Source organism: Habropoda laboriosa, unplaced genomic scaffold, assembly GCF_001263275.1.
Source record: "Habropoda laboriosa isolate 0110345459 unplaced genomic scaffold, ASM126327v1 scaffold134, whole genome shotgun sequence".
Classification (NCBI taxonomy): domain Eukaryota; kingdom Metazoa; phylum Arthropoda; class Insecta; order Hymenoptera; family Apidae; genus Habropoda; species Habropoda laboriosa.
In genome coordinates this window covers 697933-723001 of record NW_017100266.1, presented here as the reverse complement: position 1 = coordinate 723001, position 25069 = coordinate 697933, and the positions used below count along the sequence as shown (strand labels likewise).

The window sequence follows — 25069 nt, the reverse complement described above, 5'->3', positions numbered from 1 at the left end:
TGGTATTTTTTCAAAATTATTCTATGAGTGGGAACAGTGTCAAATTAGCAATTGAAACTTTAGCAGCGATTATTTCTACGTTTATTGCTATAAAATGAGCCTATGGTTGAAATATTATCTTTAAACAAAGCCGAAATATTACGGTTAAAGTGACGACATGTCGTCTGATTTTGTCAAATTTTTCAAAATTTTAACGTTAAATAGTGGCTGTTTGATGACTTTTATTGGCTGTAACAAGTGGCTGTCTAAAAATTTTTTAGCTCCTTGAGCAATTTTTTAATGCGCCGAAATCTACTTTTATTATTCAGGAATAGGAAAAATATATTTACATTTCAGTTTTTTAACTGTTAAAAAATATTAATACATTTCCTGAGGCTTTCTTTACAATAACAATTTATTGTGTAGGAGTCGCTTAGAAATGAACGTCTGCGCTATTAAATATGTCTTACGCGCCACGTAGGTAAGAGGACAAGGCGACCAAATAATTTTTAGTTTTCCGTTCTTTTATCAGCGTGTTACATTATCGACAGCTGATTTAAATTCGTTTGTCTAAACCATTTACCTACAACGCAACTTCCTCTCAAGCGCCTGCAGCGTAAGACCCAAGAGTAGTGGGGATGACCTGAACCGCCTATTTTGCCTCCATTTTGCTAGGCTGTGACGTCAGAGGCTTCACTTTAGGTTTGTCGGACAGTACATCGTACTATAAAATAGCTCATCCTATTCTTATCTTATCCTTATCATATTCTTATCCTAACTCCTATCTATATATACTTTATTTATTATCTATTATCTATACTTTGTTGCACTATCCTTATGCTCTCCATCTCACTGACTAATCTTCTTTCTTCGGCTCTGTTTCCATTTGTTTCCTCTGCTCCCTCCTTTTCCTTTCCAGGTTAACCATCCACTCTTCCCCCTCGCCCTCCTCCCCTAACATTCACCCCACATTTCCTTGCCACTCTCCAAGATCTTCCTTGTATCTTCCGCATATTTTCCATACATGTTCCCATGTCTCTTCCTCTTCTCCACACAGTCTGCATTCCTTTCCCTCTCTGTGCTTCTTGATGTATGTTCATGTTGAGATTGCGCTGTTCGAGATGTTTATCGAAGGAGTTTCGTGTAATTCCTGTGACTGATATAACTTTTACATTGGACACCCTGTTGCTTCAATATTCTCTCTATCTCTATCGCTAGTGATGCGTATTCCTTTTTGCATTCTTCTTTGTTATTATTATTGCTACTATAATTACACGTATATGAAACTCTGTATGAAATTCACGAAGCTCGGACAAGAGGACGGAGAGGGTTTGGAACGCATCTGTTACGCTCCCGTACAAAACGATTTCAGCGGGCCAGTTACTTTGGACCTTTGTACCGTGCAAAGTGTATGGGGTTATTTCTTGAACAATGTCACTCAGTTCAACCAGACAGACACAACGGGTCAATACGAGGTCAACTATTTGGATCATTTGTACAAGTGTGCACAGTGAGTAGATAGCACTAGCTTACACAAGTTGTCGTTCATATGAGCCGTTTATTTTGACAGTGGTGTAAGTCCATTTAAAAAAAAATCGAGATTATGCATGAATTGCACGTGAAACATGTTGTTAAATCTTACCATGAAATATCGTAACTGGCGAAAATAAAATTCATTATCGTCGGTGGTTTTCTACTTACCAGAAAAACTCATAACCGTAGCTAAATATAAAGATACGTGTAAGGCGAATGAAATGCCGGCGCTTGAAATAGACGTTTTTAAAATAACGGGGTTGTTCGCTTGTCGGTAACGATTCGCAATATTGTGCGGGCCGCTGCCCTTTTTCCCGTTCTTATACGCTTCCTCGGCCGTTGGGACTGCGCAAGCCTTGCGGTGGGGGTACAGCCCGCGCTCATCCTTGTCTAAGGCCCCCTGCGGCTTGGGTCCCGCGGTCGTTACCTAGGCGCGTCGCACAGCGCCTTACATATACGAATAATTTGTTGCCTTATATTTCACCTGTGCACCACGATTATTCCAAAAGCATTTCTCACGGTGTCAATGGAGATATTTTAAATTAATAAATTAAAAACCACAAATATTTTTTTTATTTTTAATGTATAATGCTGTTCATAGTTATATGCAATTTTGCTTCGCATAACACCAATGAAAGATTTAAATTTTTGAGAATATAATATAGTTTTTTGGAAAAACCTTGAATTCTAAGCAATTAAACATGATTTAAGTCGCATTATTGAAAATTTGTGGTCACAAAGTCCCAATTTTTCTTCGAGCAATTCCGATATATTTGATATACCTCAAAAGTTTCAATATTTGTCACCACGAGAAACATAAAGTGAGACTACTGGTGATCGTTAATATTTTTCAGTCGATTAAAACGCGAACCCTTAAATATCTCAATATTCAGGAAAATGGACTTACACCGCTATCAAAATAAACGGCTCATATACATCTTGCGATTATTTCAAAGTCATTCAATTCTTCTCCCCATTTTCCCCCATTTCTCGTTGCAACGTCTACGTCGAACGATCGAAAAGAAACCCGTATAATCCCGAGTGTCTGGCGCCGTACAAGGGACCAGTTTTCCCCGCGTTAGCATACGGAGGATTTCTTAAGGAGAATGAGTTCAACTACGACTCGAAGGATTATATCAAAGGAACCGGGATAATCTTATCCTTTCTGGTTAAAAACTCGCTAAACGAGACTGTGCTTGAATCGGCCCGCAAATGGGAGCAACGGTAAAGTATATACAAATACATACACATACACGTATGTATGTATAATAGAACGCGAATGAAATTGATATTGTGATGTCATAACTCTGTATGATCCGTCAGATTCCTCGACTTCATGAAAGAATGGGTCCGAAAGGAGAGGCCGGAATTCATGGACGTCGCTTACGTCACGGAGAAATCGATTCAGGACGAGCTGGAACGGTCGTCAAAAGCAGAAATCATTACTGTAATCTTCAGTTACGCCTTGATGTTTATATACGTCGGGTTTGCCCTGAGCAAGGTCAAATGTTCGAGGCATTTCATACAAGAATATTTTGTAAGTTTCCTACTTTTTGAGAATATCTCGTGAGACGTATTTCTTCATTACCGGTCGTCGATATGTACTTCCGTATTATATATACAATATACAATTCTAGGCAAACAGCAAGATAATGCTGAGCACAGGTGGTGTTATCATAGTAATAACATCGGTAGCTTGTTCTCTTGGTGTGTTTGGTTACATAGGAGTACCAACGACACTTCTCACAATCGAGGTAAGCGATATCGTGTGTAGACAAAACGTCGGTAACGTAACAATGTAGAACAACAGACTAATTGACTGAATTTGCGGGCGAACGCAGGTAATTCCATTTTTAGTATTAGCCGTGGGCGTGGACAATATTTTCATTTTAATTCACACGCATGAAAGAAAGCCGAAGCTTCCCAACGAAACGATACCTGAACACATAGGGAGAATTCTGGCGGATGTCGGTCCGTCGATGTTGCTCACCAGTATGTCGGAATGCTTATGTTTCCTGATCGGTTAGTCAAGTATCCTTTCACCTTTTCTACTTTGCTGCTAAGACATTTTTCGCTCAGCAACTTATTGCCAGCATCGTTCTATACTGGCTGTATTTTTCGCAGGAACACTGTCGGTAATGCCAGCGGTGAACACTTTCGCGCTCTACGCATCCATGTCTATCTTACTGAATTTTCTTTTGCAAATAACCGCCTTCATTGCCCTTCTATCGTTGGACGAGCAAAGATTCCAGGTATACACAATAGAAGATATAATAGAAAAATATTGTTATCGATGCGAGACGAAACTCTCTACGAAAGATCACCAACGATTTACTACCCTTTTCCGTTTCAGAACAAACTGCTGGACGTATTTTGTTGCGTGAAAACAAAGACAGAGCATTTTGCAACCGGAGAAAATTATAGTTCGATGCACACCCTGTTTAAACGTTTCTATACGCCCTTTCTTATGAAAACTCCCGTCAGAATAATCGTGATAATCGTATTCCTCGGTGTTCTGATTACACATATTGCTCTATTGCCAAAAATTGGTATCGGTTTGGATCAAAAACTCTCGATGCCCGCAGATTCTTACGTTTTGAAGTACTTTCAGGTGAGAAGAAAGCGTACGCTATTTATATTTATACCCCTCGTCGAATCTTATATACGCAATGTGCATCGAGACGGTGTAAAATCGTATTGAAATGTTTCAGTTTATGGAAGATCTTTTATCGATGGGACCACCGGTTTACTTCGTGGTAACTCCTGGCCTCGATTACAGCAACAGAACGGTTCAAAATGCAATTTGCGGCAGTCAAGGGTGTAACACCGACTCTTTGTACACGCAAATTTACTCGGCAGCCAAGCAGCCGTCTGTGTTCGTATCATCCGTATCTACTACAACCATGCGTACTAGGGTGTCCTAATTTTTTCCAATCAAACTTTGTCAGTATGTTCTATGGGTATAAGTAAGAAGAAAACATAGGTTGTTTAACACGTTGACTATCACGTTGGTCACCTGTGACCGAAGATTGTTTTCTCGATGTGGCCACGGTGGTCGTCAGTGACCGGAGAGTCTCAAATGTTTAGAATAATTAAAATAAAATGAATATCGCCAACTAAAAATTTTGAACATCGTAGCTAAATAGACATTATTTTGAATTAAAAAAAAAAATAATGTAGTATCCATACCCAAATACGAAATCTACCAGGAAAAGTACAGAGGGAGTTGTTGGCGTAATGAGTAAAGCCTCGGCTGCTAAGCTGAAGGTCCCGGGTTCGATTCCCGCTTGGGTACCTCAAAATTTTTCCTCGATTTCTACAATAATAATAAAGTATAATATAATACATCATCTGGCGTGACAGTCAAACGTGTGTGTGTGTGTGTTAAAGTTTCTGCTGTATTCCGTGTACTAATCGTTTATTAAGCCACAACCGTACAAGTACCACGGAACGGGGAGAGACACATTGACAAAGTACAATAAAGTATTGTTAGCGGACTTTATTCGATAATTTAACGGAGCTGCGGTGTGCAACGGTAAAAAGACTTAATCTCTGTGATTTGTGAGGAAGAACATATGATACGTGTCTTCGTATCTTGAGGAGTGGGGATTAGGATTTGTAAGGGGTTTTGGTATACCAAGGGCAGAATTCGATGGTGAAACAGAGTTAGTCAGGAAAAGATTAAGGTTTGTGAGGTCGAGGTTTCGAGGGCGAGTAGAGTAGACCCGGAAGTCATTGGTTATCCAAATTTCGGGTATTTACAAAACGAAAATCCGAAGACTTAACACACTTAAATCTTACAGCGCGATTTGGAATAACAGATAATGTCGGTATGTAACGCTTCGTTAGAAAAGTCCTAACAAAAATACGAAGGTAATGGGAGAAAAAGTTGACCGGAAAAAATTCGGACATCCTGTATACACGCCAGATCTCGAAAACACCAGTCTACACGAATCTACAATGTCGAATTCTATATATTCAGGTCCTATTTGTCGAAAGGAGCTTCATCTTGGATAGACGACTACATGGACTGGTCGAAGATCACCGGTTGCTGCAAATACTTTGCAAACAATCAAACCTTTTGTCCGCACATAAACAGTAATTCTCCGTACATTTTTACCAGCGAATGAGGAGGACGATCCAATACCTTCCGCTTTATTACAAAATTATTTCCTTTCTTTCTGCGTAGGGGACTGCCTTCCTTGCAACATTACCATAGAGGAATCTCGTCCAAATGCGTACGGTTTTCAAAAGTACATACCGTACTTCGTGCAAGATATTCCAGATCCAACTTGTTCAAAAGCTGGTCGATCTTCGTATCTCGATGTAAGAGATTCTTTCTCTAAATCTTTGCTTCTCTCGATGCAAACCAATGCTCTCTCTCTCTCTTAACGCATCATTCTTAACTTGCAGGCATTGAATTACTACACCGACATAACCGGCCTAAACTCTGTTAAAGACAGTTATTTCATGGGGTACCACACTCCGCTGAAAAAATCATCGGATTGGTACGAATCTCTAAGATCTGCGAGAATAGTGGCCGAAAATATTACAACTATGATAAATAATCAAAGTTTGTCCGATAAACAGATAACCGTGTTCCCATACAGGTACGTATTCCTTCTTCTTCGCGTTTCTTTACCTCTTTCTTCCTGTTACTTTGTTCTTGTTATTCCCAAACTCCATCTCAATGGACCGTGTTCTTCTGTCGACAACGCAAATAAACGATACTCGATTATTTACAGCGTATCCTATGTATTCTACGAGCAGTATCTTACCATCTGGAAAGAAACCGTATCGTCGTTGGGCTATTCTCTTTGCGTCATCTTTGTGGTGACTACCCTTTTGACAGGGCTGTCGTTATTCTCAGCAATAATGGTATTAACAACGGTACTGATGATCGTTATAAACATAGGAGGCCTTATGTATTGGTGGAGTATCGAATTGAACGCAGTCTCTCTTGTTAACTTAGTTATGGTATGTATAAAGAGGGTGGTACACGAGTATAACACGTGCAGTAACTTGAGCGATGTTATGTATACATACTTCACTTTGCTTACAACCCTCTATTTTTTACAGGCTACTGGTATATCCGTGGAGTTTTGTAGTCATATAATAAATTCGTATTTACATTCCAAAAAATACACGAGAATTGATCGCGTGTCTGATACGCTTAACCAAATGGGAAGTTCGGTGAGTATTGTGATACAAGTTATATCGTACGACACATGTACAGTGACTCCCACTAATATTAGGACACTCTTTAGAACAGTGTAACTTTTTTTAAATTGGACCTACCAACTTGAGTTTTTTTTTTTTGAGAAGTTAGAAGGATTGGTATACTAGATGATGTGTGCAGAAAATTTGGAAAAAATTACAATTTGTGGGAATCGCGAGGAAAATTGTAAAGGTCACTTTTTACAACTTTTTTATCTGAGCTTGTGATGAATTTTTGAAACGTACGTTTTGTAGATTTGTGTCAATTATAGGTATGCTAAAAATTTCGTCGAAATCGGTTAATGTTGCTATGAGCTACAAACGATTAACCCCTTAACATATGACAACGTGTCAGACTCGTGGCAGAGATTCTGGTCAAGGTGTAACAAAAATAGTTATATTAGTGAGGAAAATTAATTGTAATTCTAACTTTCGTTTTAATTCGTAAGATCAAGGATTCCTAAATGTAATTAATCTGTAACAGATTAGCTTTTGTTATCTGACGCAGTACTAGAACATTAAATGGCTGACGCTTATATGCATTGTCAGAAAAGAAATCATACATTAAGGGGCTAAAGATTGTGAAATTCGTACTACTTCACGACTTTCCACCTACAATTGTAATAAATCTGAAGATTCTTACATCTTTCGATGCCTGTCGCTTGTTTCTCCATCAACCGACATAAATCTACAAAACGTATGTTTTAAAAATTCATTACAAGCTCAGTTTAAAAAGTTGTAAAAAGTGACCTTTACAATTTTCTTCGCGATTCCCACAAATTGCAATTTTTTCCAAATTTTTTGTACACGTCATCTAGTATACTGATACTTCTAACTTCTAAAAAAAAGCTCAAGTCGTTAGATCCAATTTTTAAAAAGTTACACTGTTCTAAAGAGTGTCCGAATATTAGTGGGCGTCGCTGTATGTCATATAATCTATTCCATTTCCAACAATACCATCGATTTCACGTATTGTGTATCATTTGTTCGACGCAGGTCTTCTCCGGAATCACCTTGACAAAAATTATAGGAATAGTGGTACTGGGATTTTCGAAAACCCAAATCTTCCAAGTATTTTACTTCAGAATGTATTTGGGTATCGTACTTTTCGGCGCTACGCATGGTCTGATATTTTTACCGGTATTATTAAGTTGCATAGGTAAGAACAATTCCTTTCCTCTGTGTTGCAACAATTTTATTGTTAAATAGATGTGTTGCGAAAGGTAATTTTGTAAATTGCAGGTCCGTCAAGGCCGCAAACGAAATCTGTCAAACTATCGAATGGAAAACATTAAAACCTAATCTCATTCACCACTGACAAAACAAATTAATCTAACTATTTCACTCTATAATTTATTTGCTCGCTTTAATTGCGCGACCACGCGAAAACTATTTACACCATTTGACGCGCGATATGTAATATGTAAGTTTAACGATAAGGTAAAAAAGCTTGTAATAAAGGCACGTTACATTACGATTTTTACGATAATAAATTGTTTGTTTTGCGTAAATTATTTCCTTTGCACAATATGCAACGTCTTGTCGGATCACCTTTGCTTTTCGTTGGCGGTCTCATTTTGAGAAAATATCGCGATTGGAAACAAAGAGGATGAAAATGATCCCTTTTCCCTTTGTGATACAAATTTTCCGTTGGATTATGATGTTTTTTTAATAATCCGAATGTTACATCCTCTTTTACTTCACGAAAACTTTTTCTACTTAGAAAAATATTTTTTCTACCATTTTACTATAATTATGAAATAAGCAAAATGAAATTCAGCGTGCACTATCGAGAACAACAGATATTTTTTTCAGATTTTTAGAACATGACAAGTTGCTCGTTTTTGTAAAATAACAATTTATATACAATTTGCACTTTGAAGAAAGGGTGCATACATGAAAATTAAAAATATACTTAGAAAGCACCATCTTTTGCGATGCAAATAAACGAAAATTTTTTTTCTGTAAGTGTTATAGTTTATGAGACAAAAATTCGTTTGTACAGTCATGTTTGACTAAAAACCCCTTTTTTCGCGATTTTCAACATGTTATAATTTGTTAATAATTTTGAAGTCAGCAAAATTATGACATAAACTCGTCGTTATTTTACATAGATTACAACATATTACAATTTTATCAAAATCGGAAGACATGCTGTCAAAAGTGATCGATTTGACGTGAAATGGCTTGTACTGGAGTTTGGAATTGCTGCAGTGTTGTTACCGTTATCGTCCTTCTAAACTGTCATTGGCGACATCTGTCGTCGTGGAATAACGACAAAATTTTCATAGTAAACTAACGCGCGGGATGAGGGGATATGATACCGATCGAAACGCTTTTAAATGTTTGTCGGAGCGTTTGTTTTTGATAATCGTTTGATTTTCTGTTGCAATGTCGAAAGCAAAAGTGTCCGCGGAATGGAGGAAACGCGTCAAATCGGAATATATGCGCTTACGACAAATGAAACGATATAAACGGGCAGATGAGGTGAAAATAGCTTGGAATCATAGTCGTAAGGTTATGTCCGGTTAGTATACATTATGTTCGTTGTACGTTCACGTTCAAATGAAATTCCCCCTCGGCTAATCGCAGCTTTTAACATTCGTCAGAACTTTTGGTAGCTGAACAAAAGCGATGGGCAGACGGAAAGGCAATGTGGCTCGCGATGCAAGATATACCGCCGCATGTATCCTGCATGAAAAAAGCAGAAGTCACCAGCTCCGATGGTGACATACAATCCTGTCCAGTTAAAATTATTAATGCAGTTACTCCGATACCGACCATGTATACCTGGGCTCCCATACAACAGAATTTCATGGTTGAAGATGAAACTGTATTACACAACATACCTTATATGGGAGATGAAATTTTAGATCAGGATGGTACATTTATTGAGGAACTGATAAAAAATTACGATGGAAAGGTATGCAATTATGATCTGTAACTGATCTAACAGTCTCTAACTGATTTGCAAAGAAAATTAAGTTTGCTCCACCAATCCTAGGTACACGGAGATAGGGAATCAGGTTTCATGGATGATTCCATTTTTGTCGATCTGGTAAATGCTTTGGTACAGTATGAGAAGGATGACAAGGAAAGAGAACAGACCAAGAAGGGGAAGGAAAAGGAAGATGATAAGGATAAAGATAGAAAAGCAGATGTCAAAGTTGAAAAGTCGTCTGAAGAAAATAAAACTAATAAAAACCTATTTCCCTCTATGCATATATTCAATGCAAGTGACACACGTATATATACATACACATTTATATATATATATAATATTATTAATCATCTTGTCCATCCTTTGTTCGCGACATTTATAATATTTCTGGGTGAATCCTTTAGGCGATATCTAGTATGTTCCCGGACAAAGGTAAACCGGAAGAATTGAAAGAAAAATATATAGAATTGACAGAAAGGTCGGATCCGAACGTTTTGCCGCCAGAATGTACGCCGAATATAGACGGAGTGAACGCGAAGAGTGTGCCTAGGGAACAAACTATGCATTCCTTTCATACTCTGTTCTGCAGAAGATGCTTCAAATATGACTGTTTTCTACATCGTGAGTATAATAGTAACAAGAAATGCGTAACGTTCGCTCTTCTTAAATTGATTACGTTCGTTTATTTACCAAATATTTACCCATGCCGAGATATAACTTAACGTATAACCGTATTTTCTGTATTACCATAACCCACCCCACCCCACCCCTTCGCGTCCTAAGTTAAGTATCTGGTAATTACGATCATTTATGATTGCCAATTTATTGTAGCAGCCAGGGGAGCGTCGCCGCCAGGTAAAGAACAACACTGCATACAAAAACGATCGTATTCAAACGAACGCTTCTTATTTCTTTCCCTTCTTTTTTCTGTTTCTTTTTTTTTTTCTTTTTTCTGCCGTTGTCGTCGTCGTCGTCATCGGCGTCGTTATTGTTGTTGCGTTGTGTTTTGTCTAGCATGGAGACGCCATCAACAACTCGTATGACCGCAATCATATTTCGTTCATCGTTCAACGCTGTTTCCACTTCTTACTAAATTCTACTCCATCCACGACTAAATTTTATTTTACCTAGGAATTCACAGCTCGTACTGAATTTCTATTGTTACTTATAGGTCTTCAAGTATGTCACCCAGGACCGAATTTGCAGAAGCGAAAAGGGCCTGATCTGAAACCTTTTTCCGAAGCGTGCGGGACAGAATGTTACATGCATTTGGTAAAAAGTGCAGGAAGAATGCACATGCGATAAATTATCGGAGAACACAACTGGTGTGATGGTCGAACATACTCGATGGAATGGAAAATATCTTTTATTCGTAGGAGGGAATGAAGGAGAAACTTGCAGCTCAAGCGGCAGATATTAAGGATGAAGAGAGCGACGAGAAGCGCGCCGGTGGACCTCGAAAGGTGCGGAAACAAGCAAGTGTAGATTCTGGAAACGAAGCGAGCAGCGAAGATAGCAACGACAGCAATAAATACAGTCAGGGAGGTGGTTGCCAAGGTAAAGTGATGATGCATTCAAGGGCATACATACTTGCATATATACATATATGTGTACCGATCAAAGCCATGACAAATAAAAATTCGTACGATGCTGTCCCGTGTGCAGATTTTAAGCAGAACGTGAATAAAGAGACGAAATCTGAAGAATCGATGGAGGATCAAGCTCATCAGCCGGAAAATCAAGCGCCGTTTACGCTTTTGGGGCTGGATAAACGAGTCAAAACGGAAAGCGAACTTTCGTGGACAGGTTCGGAACAAAGTTTGTTTCGAGCTCTTCATAAAGCTTTTCCTGGTAATCCATGCGCATTAGCACAGATAATGCTGACAAAAACGTGTCAAGAAGTCTATCAATTTGCACAGAAGGAAGCCTCAGACATTCCAGCTGTTGAAAATTTGAAAGACTTTACTCCACCACGAAAGAAGAAGAAGAAACATCGTCTTTGGTCTATGCACTGTAGAAAGATACAGCTGAAAAAGGATTCTGGTAAATTTCAATTAAAAGAATTAAGAGACGTTACAGTTTTCATTTGAAATTTAATACATATCGAAATCTCTCTTTGTCTGTCGACTAACTACGTACTAGTTACCTTTTGTTTTTCAGGTGCCAATCATGTCCATAATTTTGCGCCATGTGACCATCCGGGAAGACAATGCGACAACTCTTGTCCGTGTATACAAGCTCAAAATTTCTGTGAGAAGTTCTGCCAATGCAGCAGTGAATGCCAAAATCGTTTTCCAGGATGTAGGTGCAAAGCTCAGTGTAACACGAAACAATGTCCCTGTTACTTAGCCGTACGGGAGTGTGATCCAGACTTGTGTCAAACGTGCGGAGCAGATCAGTTTCATATCACCAAAATATCTTGCAAAAACGTCAGCGTTCAACGTGGTCTCCGTACGTAACACGTACCTTTATCTTTAAAATGAAAAGAAACATATAAGAAGAGTCGTAAATCCTGGAATCGTGATGTTTTACTGTAGCTGCGAATATTTTTTAGACAAACATCTTCTAATGGCACCGTCCGACGTGGCTGGTTGGGGAATATTTCTGAAAGAATCTGCGGCAAAAAATGAATTCATATCGGAATACTGCGGTGAAATCATAAGTCAAGATGAAGCAGACAGACGAGGCAAAGTATATGATAAATACATGTGTAGCTTCCTCTTCAATCTTAACAATGGTAAGAATAATGTTTTAAAAAACATTCAATTTTCTCAAGTTTTACAGTTTCTTATAAATCGAAAAACAAACGCATCTTCAACATTTAGACTTCGTCGTGGATGCTACTCGTAAGGGTAACAAGATAAGATTCGCCAATCATTCGATAAATCCAAACTGTTACGCAAAAGTAATGATGGTAAACGGCGACCACAGAATAGGTATTTTTGCAAAAAGAGCTATTCAACCTGGCGAGGAATTATTTTTCGATTACAGGTAAAGCATTCAAGCGTTTATTCTTTGCGTACACGTATGTACAATTTTTCTTTCCTCTTGCAGATACGGACCAACGGAGCAATTGAAATTCGTGGGTATTGAACGTGAAATGGAATTTTTATAACGCGAAACAGAATCTATTAAGTAATATTGTACATAAATAAGAGACGTATGAGAGGGAGCGAATGAGCGATAGAGAGCGAGAAAGAGAGAACTAGAAAAAAAATGTTGGGTACCTGACATCACAAATAAGTTCATCGAATCTATGTTATAGCTTACGTTGAAAAGTTCTCGAACCAATACACAATAAACTTGTATCATTAGCAATGTCAATTAATAAAATATATTTTAAAAAGTAAGACGTTTCTATTGTTTTCTTATGATCTCTCATCGTGGAACGCGTTTCATAATTTACAACTTGATCGTTTTCACTCATAAACATCTTTACCATCGATATAACTGAATTTCACGTACCTTACAATCAGTTCTATGTAGTTTGTTTATTACAAAGAAACATCGGTTGATTAAAAAAAGTCACACTTTCGATAGCGAAAGCAAATAAACAGTGTAAACAAAGAAGAAGGAAAACGTTGATACATGATCTGTGCCTTGGTTGAAAGTACATATGTATGCATGTCGTGGAACTTGCAATGGAGTTACCCTAAACGAATCGTAGAAATGCTTTGCGATAAACTTGGCTCATAATTCGGCCACCAGTTGCAATCGTTGTATCTACAAGAACGGTCGCTCGAGTTGTTGGTGTGCATATTTATCGAATTATCGTTGTTGCATCTGTTAAATCTCTACGTTACCAACATATAATTACATGTTTCAAAACAATTTAGTAAACGTTTTAGTCACCGATACAGCCAGCAAACGTTAGTAATGACAGAAACGGCACTCGTACCAATCGAATAATTTACATTTGCCATTCATTTACATTTCGAAATCTTTTCATTGATCAGAGGAACACTGATAAAAACAAAGAGTTTCAAGTGGCTGATCTAAAGCAAATTAATAAGAAGAGAACGACAGAAATATCGAATAATAGATAAGAGAAAAAGCCGAGCAATCGAAGCGATTCAAATCGGAAAGAAGAACGGAAGATTTTGGAGTCATTATGGGAGGAGGAGGAGGAGGGGGAGAAGAAGAAGGTAATCCTCTGAATTTACATGGATCATATCACCTTTTTGTTATTGAACATTAACAACAAATGCTCGATGGTAAATCGTGAAAAAGAACTCTTGGCTGTTTTTAAGTAAACTGTATTAGAAATTGATAGGTTCGCGTCAAATTGTAGATAGATAGTATCCTTCGAGGATACCTAACCCTAAGAAGATTATCCTTATCGCACTGTTGTGTATTCCGCAGAGTAAAAAAAATTTGTCCGTAGATTGGGAAAAAATTGTTAGCAAGTCGAAAAAGGGATTTCTGAGTTCAACAAGTATTTTATCCGAGTGAACTTGAACCGTAGTTAGTAACAATTGACGTTGACCTCTATTCGTGAATATGTAATAATCTCGTTTGATCGTTGTATCACGTGCAGACGAGGCAGATCATTCAGAGAAAGAGAGAAGCAAATTCTCTTTCATAGAACTTATTATAGTTGACAGTATGGAGAGGAAGTAGTCATGTTATGAATAAGGGAAAAAGTGAAAATATCTGACGAGATGCAACAAAAATAGTTCGCGTTTTGGCAATCAGCCAACTGCGGAAGCTAAAAGCGCGCTGCGAGAAGGAACCGTAAACTCGTTCCATGTTCTACCCCACTTCTTACCGCTTTTTTTGATATTTTTTTTTTTTTTTAATAAAAACATAACAAATATATCTAATCGTGATTATTTCCAAATAATAGTAGAGATAAAGAAGAAATGTTCCTCGGAAGATATATGTACATGTGCATATGAGCCGTTTAAAGCGAAAGTGGTGTAAGTCAAAAAAGGTGATTTCTAGATAACGAGGGATAAAGTAAAAGTTCGGTAAAATTCAGGAATATGAACGAATGTTAAATCTCTTTTATGCAAGCCCCTGTATAGTTATATCTTAAGCTAATAATGCCATTTTGCCCCGAAAATCAAGTGTATTTTATTCAATATTCTTCCGACTTACACCATTTTCATGCAAACCGGGAAGGTAATTTTATTAGACATAATAAAAAAAGGGATCTGTTTGTTGAAGTAGACATTATGTTTCTATTGCTTTGTTAATTACCAAACAAATTATTTAAAAAAAAATGAATAAAATGTGGTTTACATTGTCAGGAATTTAAATCGAAAAATAATAACGATTATGACGCAGAAACTTTGTGGTTAGCGATAACGTTAAGCTCTTATTCATCGCTCGCTTCTTCTTCGAAATCCAGAAGTCCAATGTCATTTATCTCACACCAAAGACCGACTTACGCCGTTCTTGCATATAGCGTCCATGCCATTCGAGTGGGTGGTTCTTATTTATTTTGCCATCTACCGAGAAACTAACGAAGATATACTTACACCACTTCTGCACAAAACAGAAGGAAGCTTTCGAGATGTGGTGTTAACTCAGAGGCAAAAAATTGACTTACACCACTTTTGCTTTAAACGGCTCTTATGTACGATAATAGGGATGAAAGAAAGAAAGGAAGGAAGGCTTAATCCTGATTCTGTAATGTCTACTGAAGTAACGTATATTGTACATCCTTGGCCAAAAGTATTAGACACCATTGTTATTACAATTTTCTGCGAAAACTATTTCTTTGAAACTTTTCTATTGTTCGTCGTTCTTTGTCGGCCAGTTCAAAGGAATTTTAAAACAGCTAACAAGATTTATAGTTATTTCTCGCCTCCACTATCATACATTTGATCCTTCACTTCGTTCAATGGCTAACGTATCCTAAACATAACACGTGTACGCGTACACATTCTAGAGAAATCAGAGAACAGTAGTATCGCAAGGGAAGCTGGCGTCGAAGAACTGGAACAACTGCGCGACAAATACGAGGGAAAGTTAACAGCATCCCTCTACACCGGTACCTTATTCGTCGCCGTCATTGCATCGAGTTCTGCTCTAAGTGCTCTTTGCATAAACAATTATCAGGTAAATTTTCCCAGCGAAGACACGAATTTTCGGAAAAAATTAACCCTTTGAGGACGATAGACTCACATATGCGTTCGCAAAACTACGAACGCAACCAATAAACTCATATTTTTTTAGCAATAAAAATAGTTGAAGTGATCGTGAACTCATGTACAGGTAACTCCCGTATAACACGGTTGTTTGGTTCTTAAAAAATGGCGTGTTATGCGAATCCAAAAATTCGGTTCCAAAAATGAAAGAAAAAATATTATATTTTTATAATTAAGAGAAATATCTTTATTAAAGCAATTTTCGCCAAAAGTGTAACATATTAGTACGTATTAAATAAAAATAATATGTATTTTTTTATTTCCGCCAGAGATAATTCAGGTCTGCAAATTAATTAAAAAAAAATGGAAAACACAATTACCATATCTTTAAAGAAGGTCGAATAATACCTACTCACCTGAAAATTTTTAATCTATGTATAATGTAGTAAAAAGAAAAACGCAAAGTTTTAAAATGTATGTACTTAATACTCCACGAAAAAAACATCCACGCTCGAATGAAAAATTTCAAATGAGACATGTTTGGTTTTAAAAGCTTTTATTACGTTCCGTGTTATTCGGGGATTTCCCTAATTTCGAATGAAATATTTTGTGCTTTCGAAAGCTCTTATTATATTCCATATTGTTCGGGTATTCCCCTAATTCTCGAACCGTGTTAGAGCGAAACCGTGTTATACGGGAGTTACCTGTATTTGAAGGAAATGTAATTTTCGTATAAGAAAACTAGTGACCTAATTATGTGTTACACAAGTAATCTGTTGTTTTGTTTTGCCTCTCAGCATGTCCACTTCCCTTTCCTCCTCCTCTCTTTTCCTCTTGCACCAACTATCTACTACCAACTTCATTCCCCTTTCTGATCCTTCTTATTTCTCCTATTCTGCTTACTCGTTCCTCTATCATTGCTTCTTTCTTTCTTCTCCGTCATCTTTCCTTTTTTTTTCCTTCTCTTCCCCTCTTTTCGTTATTCCTATTTTTCCTTCTTTATCCTCTTGCTTCTCTCTTCCCCTACTCATCCTCCTGTTTTACCGACCGTCCTTCCTTTCTCCTATCCTTTTGTCTTTTCTCCCCCCAGTTGTCTCTCCTATCGCCTATTCTTTACACGCTTCCTAACCTTCAATTTCCACGTTCTTGTTCACCACAATTTCTACTTTCATTCCTTTCTTCCTTCACTCCCCTCTTTCCACCTCTTAAATGGATAATTCCTCCACACTCCCTCTTCACTTTCTTCGATTTTCGTCGTTTCTTCCCTCTGATCCCTCACCGGAAACGGAACTCCCTGTTGCACAAGTAATCAGTAGTTCGACAACACACAGTCCTCCGTCCGCAAAGGGTTAAAAACAAGGGAAATAGCAGGGAAAAAAAGATGCGAAGAATATTGGCTCTTACTCGTAAGTTATATGTTAAATTCGGTTGAACATGAAATTATCATCTGTATCCTATAAATTAGCGTCTTTTCTCTTCTATCCACACACTCTTCTTCTTCTTTTTCTTTTTCTTCTCGTGTTCTTACAGGATTTAAGGAAAGTGGTCGTGCCTGCGTCGAGCCTGGCGATCTTATTAATCTCATCGTTGAGCCTGCTACTTTTAACGCAACTACCGTCGACTTTAACGTCCGCTAAAACTAGATTTCTTCTAGGATTCGTTGCCTCCGTCATCTTAGGCATTGGAATTATAGTTCTCCGTGCTCCGGTAGCCTTGTTCATCACGATACTTGCAATGATCGCCGTATTGCCGAGAGACACTCGCCAAAAGAAACCGACGATCCTTGCAATTATCCTGATCGTTGCCCACTTGGCCGGACAATTAGCGTTCGTCGACCATTCCAACTACTACCAGATAGCCCAGGTACGCACCTCTTTTTCTCGCACTCCGAGAAAAGTGCCCACCGTCTGATACATAGTGTGCAATTTTGTCAAATACAATTGTACAATCGTTTGATCGGTCGTTTCATTTAGACGTGCAGCGAGATCGTCTTTCTGTTCGCGGCAGTTCTGGCCGGTTCGTATTACAGTGTATTAACGGCGAAGGCGCACAATCGAACGTTCTCCAGAACGAAGACGATCATGGAGTCGAGGATAAAGCTGGAGTGCGAAAGGGAGCAACAGGAACAGTTATTGTTGAGCGTTATTCCAGCATACATCGCTGCTGAGGTGAGTTTACCTTCTCTACTCGACGACGCGATGTAATTCTCCATTCGTCGAGGGTAGCTTCGTTAAAGCAAGCGTTCACGCAACTTCGACAATTGAGACAGGTGAAAAGGAGCATTATGTTGAAAATGGCGGACGCGTGTCAAGAAGCTAGCAAACACAAGCAAACCAGATTCCACGAAATGTACGTGCAGCGGCATAACAACGTTAGGTAATATATTCGTAACAGATAAATTGCGACAATGCCGATCAGTTTAACTGTTAACCTTCGGACGACGGTGGTCGGGTCACCGGTGACCCAGCTTTCAGATGTCTCTCGTTTCGACCGACATTTGATACCAAGTCTCTCCTCTCCTTATAAATATTTGTCGTTATTTTAATCACAATATATTTGTATAATTTTTGCCGGACCAATTCTACGTAACTTGTCCACGGTGCCGAAAAGAATTTTCTATTCTAATACAACACATTGCACTATGCATAAATACTATGTCAATAGTTAGAATTAAAACTATTTAAATATGCTGTGTGATGCATTAGGTGAAAATTTCACAAATACTACCATTTATTCAAATTAAATGCTTTTACTAATTTTGAGACCGCCGGTCACCGATCACCCCCACGGCATTCAACGTGTTAAACAACACAATGCCTAGTAAAATACTGTAGAAAAAAAAATGCGGTTTCACTTGAGTGCGAAAAGATTTTACCGCTGGGTCATATTTGACCCGGCGACCGTCGTGCGTGCGACTGTCGCGCCATTCGCTGTCCGAGGGTTAAAATTAAGTTCGTCTACTTGTAATTTTCTGATACGATAACAAACGAACGATGATTCTTCCTTTCCTATCGCCGCGTGAATCAGCATTTTGTACGCGGACATTGTGAATTTTACACCGCTCTCGGAACAACTGTCCGCCCCGGATCTCGTGAAAACGTTGAACGAACTGTTCGGAAGATTCGATCAAATTGCTCAGGTAAGATCTTTACCAGGAAATGGCATCTTTTCTCTCGGTCGTTCGTAAATTTGCACGTGAAATTTTTTTCAGGATAATCAATGCATGAGAATCAAGATCCTGGGTGATTGTTACTACTGCGTTTCCGGATTGCCGGTCTCTCGGCCGAATCACGCGTACAACTGTGTAAATATGGGCTTGCAGATGATAGACGCGATCAGGTAAGAGAAGAAAGATGCAGCAAAGAGAAAAGTTGACAACTCGATCGCATTGCACGGCTAGGTTCGTTCGTGACGCAACGGGGTTCAACGTGGACATGCGAATAGGAATACACACCGGAAACGTGTTGTGCGGTGTACTCGGCCTGAGAAAATGGCAATTCGACGTGTGGAGCGACGACGTTACGCTGGCGAATCACATGGAAAGCGGTGGTTTACCGGGGTAAGTTTGCTTTACCCTTCCTTTTCCCTCCTATTCTCTCTTTATATTGTGTATACAAGGTGAGCCACGTAAAACAGGTCACCTAATTATCTTCTCTAGCTATGGTGGTAGGAGAAAATTTGTACACGTAATTGAAATGGTTTTTTTTCTGGAAGAAATAGCAAAAAATGAAAGGAAGTTTTACATTTAATTAATTATTTTAAAGTCTAAGTTCTTATTATTATTAATGTCTGCTATAACATACAGTAGAAAAAAATATGTACTTTCATGTGAAAATACATAAGTGATCTAAAAAAACAAAGAAACAGAAAAAATAGCATTTATAAAGAAATTTTTATTCCATCTTATTCGTCCTTCGAAACCATTTAAATTACATCTAAGAATTTTCTCCTACCACTATAGTTAGAGAAGATAATTAGATGGCCGCTTTCGCGTGGCCCAAGATTATAACCTGAAATATCTTCGAAAGTGTCGATTACACCGAAAAATATTTCAGACAAAAGTTGAATGGTATCAAGAGGGACATAAATTGACGTGATCAGTTTTTTCTTTGGTTTTTTTTTAACGGAATCGTATATTTTTCAGCTCGTCGTTCCCTATAATGCCATTTCCGAAGATATTTCAGGCTCTAGTCTTAGCTAACTCACCCTGTATATCTTCTATGCGAAGGGTTGCCATACGTTCGGGTTTACCCGGATTTGTCCTAGCTTTTAAAGCGTCCAGAGGGATTTTCTGTAGTGATCCGAATTTTCCGATGTTTGTTTACTGCCCGAACCGTTAGAACCCATCGACTATCCGTGTTATCACGTTATCTGTGCGTTGCATGCGGTGATCTAGCACGCGTCAGACGCACCTGTAATAATATACTGGACAACAATGCACCTGTTTTTCTAGGAGCGATTCTCAAATGTTGCGTTCGCATCAGACGCATCGGAAGCAGTCTAACTGCGAACACAAGACAGAAATTTTTACCTTGGAATATCGTAATTAGTCTAAAAAAATAGAAGTGTCCGGGTTTCAGGCGGAAGATTCTGGGGTTTTTAATGCTCTCTATTCTAGATCAGCGTTTTTATAAATGGCAAACCTATCTACGTATAATATATACTTCATTTTGTTTCTCGCTTCAAGGAGAGTGCATATAACTAAAGCGACAATGCTTCAACTTGGAGATCGGTTTCAAGTCGAACCTGGTAACGGAGGATCGCGGGAGAGCTATCTCGCCCAGCACAACGTAGAAACTTTTTTGATAATACCGCCGTCGCCAGAGGTAAGACCGACCGAATTCACGACGTGAGGTTGAGAACTGTTACGAGTGAAAAGTGGAAAGGAAACGGTATTCTCGAAAATTCGCGATCTTTTCCTATTCCTCCAGCGTATCGTTTCTTTTCTCTCCTTTGCTTCCTCCTTTTCAACAAGTTACTTAAATACCTATAATAAATATTTGTGATATCCTCGCGTCGTGCAAAATTTTGAACGATCTTGCGATCTAACCGTTCTTACGCAGCATACGCGTACTGCACGTACAATAATAAGATAAATTGCGCAATGATTTTTCTCGTGTTGTGTCAGAAAACCAGCCGAGAGAATCGCACGGACGATAGTGGCGAGCGCGCACGCGGCCTTGCCTCCATACCGTCAAGGTGAACACAATCACAATGAAACAATCCATCATCCTTTCGTTTAACCTCTTCAGGGACGATTTTCTTTAAAATTAGAAAATATTCATCTAACTTTTTATGTAGTTACATTTATATTCATGTTAAATCGATAGCAATTAAACTACTTTCCTTAGGAGATTTTGAGAGATTGTGTTTCTCACATTTTCTCTATCGCAAATATTGGAATTTTCGGAAAATTTAAAGGTACACATATGTGTCGGTGTCCCTGAAGAGATTAATTATCTCACACTTCTTATCACACGTACCTACATACATAGATGAGCCGTTTAATGCGAAAGTGGTGTAAGTCAAAAAAAGGCGATTTCTAGATAACGAGAGATTCTTCTTTCTAGATATCCTTACACCACTTTTGCATTAAACGGCTCGTATACAAGGTGACAAAAAAAAGAAGGGTTCGTAACTTCTAAATGGTGAAGAAAAGTCCTAATTAACATGGGTCGAAAAATGAATATTTTCAAAGTTACGAACAATTTTTTGTTTCGGTTAACCCCTTAACATATGACAACGTGTCAGACTCGTGTCATAGATTTTGGTCAAGATCTGACAAAAACAGTTATATCAGTAAGAAAAATTCATTTTAATTCCAATTTTCGATTTAATTTACAAAACTGAAGATTGGCAAATAATTAATCTATAATACATCAGCTTTTCTTACTTAATATAGTACTAAAACAGGAAATGGCTGACGCGTAGATGCACAGTCACGAAAAGAAGTCATACGTCAAGGGGTTAAAGGGAGTCACTTAACTGTTCGCTCGTAATAAGATAATCCTATGGTATGACACGTGTGTAGAGTGGAAAAAGACCGATAATACATTGTTTCCATATGATACCATAACTTTTAAAGCCAGAAAATCGCTCGTTTTAACCGAAACAAAAAGTTGTTCGCAACTTTGAAAATATTCATTTTTCGACCCATGTTTATTAGGACTTTTCTTCGTCATTTAGCGAGTACCACTTTTTCTTATCATCTTGTATATACATATTTATGTATAGTTACCGAAAATAATCTTCGTTTGATAAAGCTTTCAATGTAACATTATAATATGTATATTAATCATACATGTACATACATCTCCTATAGTACAATGTACAAGTATATATGTGTATAACTAGTCTAACACGACGGGAATTTTGACACGATTATGTAGCTAAGAGAAATCGAGAATTCAGACGACATGCAACTTTCGATCAACTTTCCTAGCATGTTAAATCACTAGAGCACGTCAGCCTACGATTTCGTGTATATACAATACACACGCAGACATCGTTTAATAACCGAAAGAACATACAAGAAGAAGCTTGCGCTCCTCGCAAATATTGCATTGCCTGTTGAAATTTCGTTGCTGGCTATACATATGTATAATACGTACGTACACTCCAGTTCACAGGTATTAGGACACTTATTGAACGTGAACTAAATCTAAAGAGTCGTTACAAAATTATTAAGATGAGGAAAAAGGAATTATTCAGTTCGATATCTCGTAGTACATGCAACATATACAGGGTAGGACGAACATATACGCGTAAAACATGCCATCTGATTATCTTTTCTAACTATGGTGGCGGGAGAAAATTTTTATACGTAATTTAAATGATTCCAAATTTTTTTACAAAGGCTATTTTTTTCTGTTTTTTTTTTTTAAGGTCACCTATGTTTTTTTTTTACACGAATGTATACAGGGTGTAACCGGACGGATGGTACAACCGAGCAGGTTGTGATTCTACATGCAAGAATAAGTGGAAAAAAAGGAATAACATTTTTTCATTTCACGTCTCGTTTTCGAGAAAATCGAGTTTGAAAATTGTGTCCTAATTCTTTTTTTTTTTAACACTGACATTTATTAACATTTTGCAAATGCAAAAAAAGTGTAAATGAAAATACAGAACAGAGAAAAATTGATTTTATGAAAGTTCAAAACCAGAACACCCCCTTTAGGTGACAATACGATACGGACTTTCGCGAAGAAATCTAATTTAAATCACGTGATACTTCATGTACAAATATAACGGGTGTCCTGATAATTATGAACGCCAGTGTACGTGTATCCTATCAAAGTAGGAAGACACTCACAGACACCTTTCATACTTCTCGTTCTCTACCCCTGAACAGATCAAGACCAAGCAGCAAAATGACGAAATACGTGGAATATTGGGGTGCAGATAAACCGTTCGCCAATATCGCAGAAGCTACACTTGCTAAAAATATAGGTCTAACGGTAAGTTACCGTTACAACTTTCATTGTCCTCGTTGAATTCACTTTGTCTTTTCTATAGTTCGAGCAAATGAATGTTCGTTTAATAGTAGATCAGAGCAAGATAGATCGTACAACGATGCATAAAAAAACGTTCATCATTTTCTTCTATCACAATCTGCTACTTTCTCCGAAGAATCGGTTGTAACAAACTACTAATCTCTCGATATTTCTCCTTTCCTCTTTGCAGAGTATCGCTATGATCGACTCGAATCTTCTAGTAAACGGTGATTCAGCTTGTTTCGTCTGTGCAAAGTGAGTTGCTCTCTTTCTCCTTAAAGCGCCTTAATTTTCTCTACAATTCTACTCGTACAATATTTATTCACGTAACTAATGGGAAACTACTAAAATTTCTTCTGCGTGTTCGTTCGAACGTAACAGACAATGGTATCAAGGTAATATCGAGGGCATATCGCCCCTTATATATCGATTCAACGACCATAATCAAGAGATCCGATACCGTCGACAAACCGACGAACAATATCCATGGTATCTTCTCGCATCGACCACCGTTTACATCATGATTTTCGGCATTCAAATGATTTATCTACCAAGGTAAGCACACTCTGCCACGGTTAACCCCGAAAAACAGCGATTTCTATCCTTTCTTACTAAATTACTAAAATTCTACGACACACCGAAAAATGTATTGCATTTTTTCACCGATCTGACAAAAAAAAGTATACATTTTTGACCGATTTACAAAAAAAAATCATACCGTATTTTTTATACTAGGTGTAGAAATAAGTTCTTTCCGATTTTTTGGTAAAATAAAAATTTTGTTTAAAGAAATATATAAAAGGTTGTATCGTTGAAATATTCGCCGTTGTTTTCTATGACTTTTCGCCACTTTTCCGGTAAGTTACGAATCTTGTCACGATAAAGACTCGATAGCTCTGACGCGATGTACAGTAATGTCTCTCTAATTAGCCACCAGCAAGGAACCTAAACAGGACAATTTAAGAATCAGGGACTCTGTTTTCGAGCCTTTGTAGTTTGCCGAACGAAGACAAGGACAGCGAATGAAAGATAAGGATGGAACGTGAGTCGAGGCAACCAAGCGATTTAAATCCAACTTTTTTAATTTTACGTTTTTTTATCTCGAAATTTTTCTTAACATATTGCTGAGATTTTTCTGATGAAAATGACATCAAACACGACATAATTTGAACAACATTTACTTATTAACACGTTCACTGTCACGCCAGATTTACAGGTTGCTGTCAGGCGGCCACAAGAAAATACATTTTAAGCATAGGATTATAGTATTATGCTTTATAATTTTTTTTTTTCAATTGAAAATAATGTCTAGCTAGCTATGACGTTCAAAATTTTTAGTTGATAACATTTATTTTATTTTAATTATTCTAAACATTTGAGGCACTCCAGTCACTGATGACCACCATGGCCATATCGAGGAAACAATCTAGTGTTAATACTTATTGAGTGATTAATTTAATTTCATAATATATCGCTTTGGATGAATTACAAAAACAAATTGCTAAGAAAATACATTAAATACCTGTACACATTATCCGTCGAATGTAGGGGGAGAGCCACCGTTTGGTTGCCAATTGTTTATCACATACACCTACAAGTGTCAAATTTAGGTTCCTTGTGGACTGACACTTGTAGAGACATTACTGTACTATGATATTCATCTCGAAACTCAAAACTTGACAGTGTAGTTTTTCAAAAATAATCTTCGACACTTCGTTCATCAATAGAGGCGTAAATTATGCAAATTAGCGTATCTCATCACGATGACAATTCGCGCCTGCTGTCAACAATATATTAAGTGATATTGTAGC

The 25069-nt window shown here is 37.8% G+C and overlaps 3 protein-coding genes across 3 annotated transcripts in view; all 3 read left to right on the top strand.

The window, feature by feature from the left end:
• The window catches only part of LOC108573207 (Niemann-Pick C1 protein-like), a 13234-nt gene extending 5098 nt beyond the window's left edge, over positions 1-8136 (top strand). The window contains exons 9-23 of the mRNA XM_017935597.1: positions 1287-1489; positions 2536-2736; positions 2836-3049; positions 3150-3266; positions 3354-3534; positions 3637-3764; positions 3866-4123; positions 4224-4387; positions 5495-5610; positions 5702-5838; positions 5926-6122; positions 6258-6489; positions 6592-6705; positions 7726-7888; positions 7972-8136. Coding sequence (XP_017791086.1) covers positions 1287-1489; positions 2536-2736; positions 2836-3049; positions 3150-3266; positions 3354-3534; positions 3637-3764; positions 3866-4123; positions 4224-4387; positions 5495-5610; positions 5702-5838; positions 5926-6122; positions 6258-6489; positions 6592-6705; positions 7726-7888; positions 7972-8024 — 2478 coding nt within the window. The 3' untranslated portion in view covers positions 8025-8136. The remainder of the gene's footprint in view (positions 1-1286; positions 1490-2535; positions 2737-2835; positions 3050-3149; positions 3267-3353; positions 3535-3636; positions 3765-3865; positions 4124-4223; positions 4388-5494; positions 5611-5701; positions 5839-5925; positions 6123-6257; positions 6490-6591; positions 6706-7725; positions 7889-7971) is intronic.
• A 961-nt stretch (positions 8137-9097) lies between these two features.
• LOC108573286 (histone-lysine N-methyltransferase E(z)) lies at positions 9098-12858 on the top strand. The gene is made up of 12 exons (XM_017935683.1): positions 9098-9256; positions 9339-9652; positions 9734-9961; positions 10075-10291; positions 10502-10525; positions 10842-10942; positions 11047-11227; positions 11336-11713; positions 11831-12121; positions 12225-12407; positions 12496-12661; positions 12725-12858. Exons 1-12 carry the CDS (start codon positions 9121-9123, stop codon positions 12783-12785), a joined length of 2280 nt encoding a protein of 759 aa, XP_017791172.1. The 5' UTR covers positions 9098-9120; the 3' UTR covers positions 12786-12858.
• A 544-nt stretch (positions 12859-13402) lies between these two features.
• Positions 13403-25069, top strand: part of LOC108573358 (adenylate cyclase type 2) — a 15920-nt gene continuing 4253 nt past the window's right edge. Inside the window, exons 1-13 of the mRNA XM_017935771.1 lie at positions 13403-13815; positions 15567-15736; positions 17296-17628; positions 17739-17933; positions 18035-18141; positions 18793-18904; positions 18977-19104; positions 19166-19324; positions 20453-20591; positions 20894-20964; positions 23117-23222; positions 23449-23513; positions 23640-23813. Coding sequence (XP_017791260.1) covers positions 13782-13815; positions 15567-15736; positions 17296-17628; positions 17739-17933; positions 18035-18141; positions 18793-18904; positions 18977-19104; positions 19166-19324; positions 20453-20591; positions 20894-20964; positions 23117-23222; positions 23449-23513; positions 23640-23813 — 1793 coding nt within the window. The 5' untranslated portion in view covers positions 13403-13781. The remainder of the gene's footprint in view (positions 13816-15566; positions 15737-17295; positions 17629-17738; positions 17934-18034; positions 18142-18792; positions 18905-18976; positions 19105-19165; positions 19325-20452; positions 20592-20893; positions 20965-23116; positions 23223-23448; positions 23514-23639; positions 23814-25069) is intronic.

Coding starts and splice junctions, on each gene's coding strand:
- LOC108573286 (XM_017935683.1), top strand. CDS start 9,121: ATGTCGAAAGCAAAAGTGTCCGCGGAATGGAGGAAACGCGTCAAATCG. Junction 9,653..9,733: donor TAAAAAATTACGATGGAAAG/GTATGCAATTAT, acceptor CACCAATCCTAG/GTACACGGAGATAGGGAATC. Junction 12,662..12,724: donor GAATTATTTTTCGATTACAG/GTAAAGCATTCA, acceptor TTCCTCTTGCAG/ATACGGACCAACGGAGCAAT.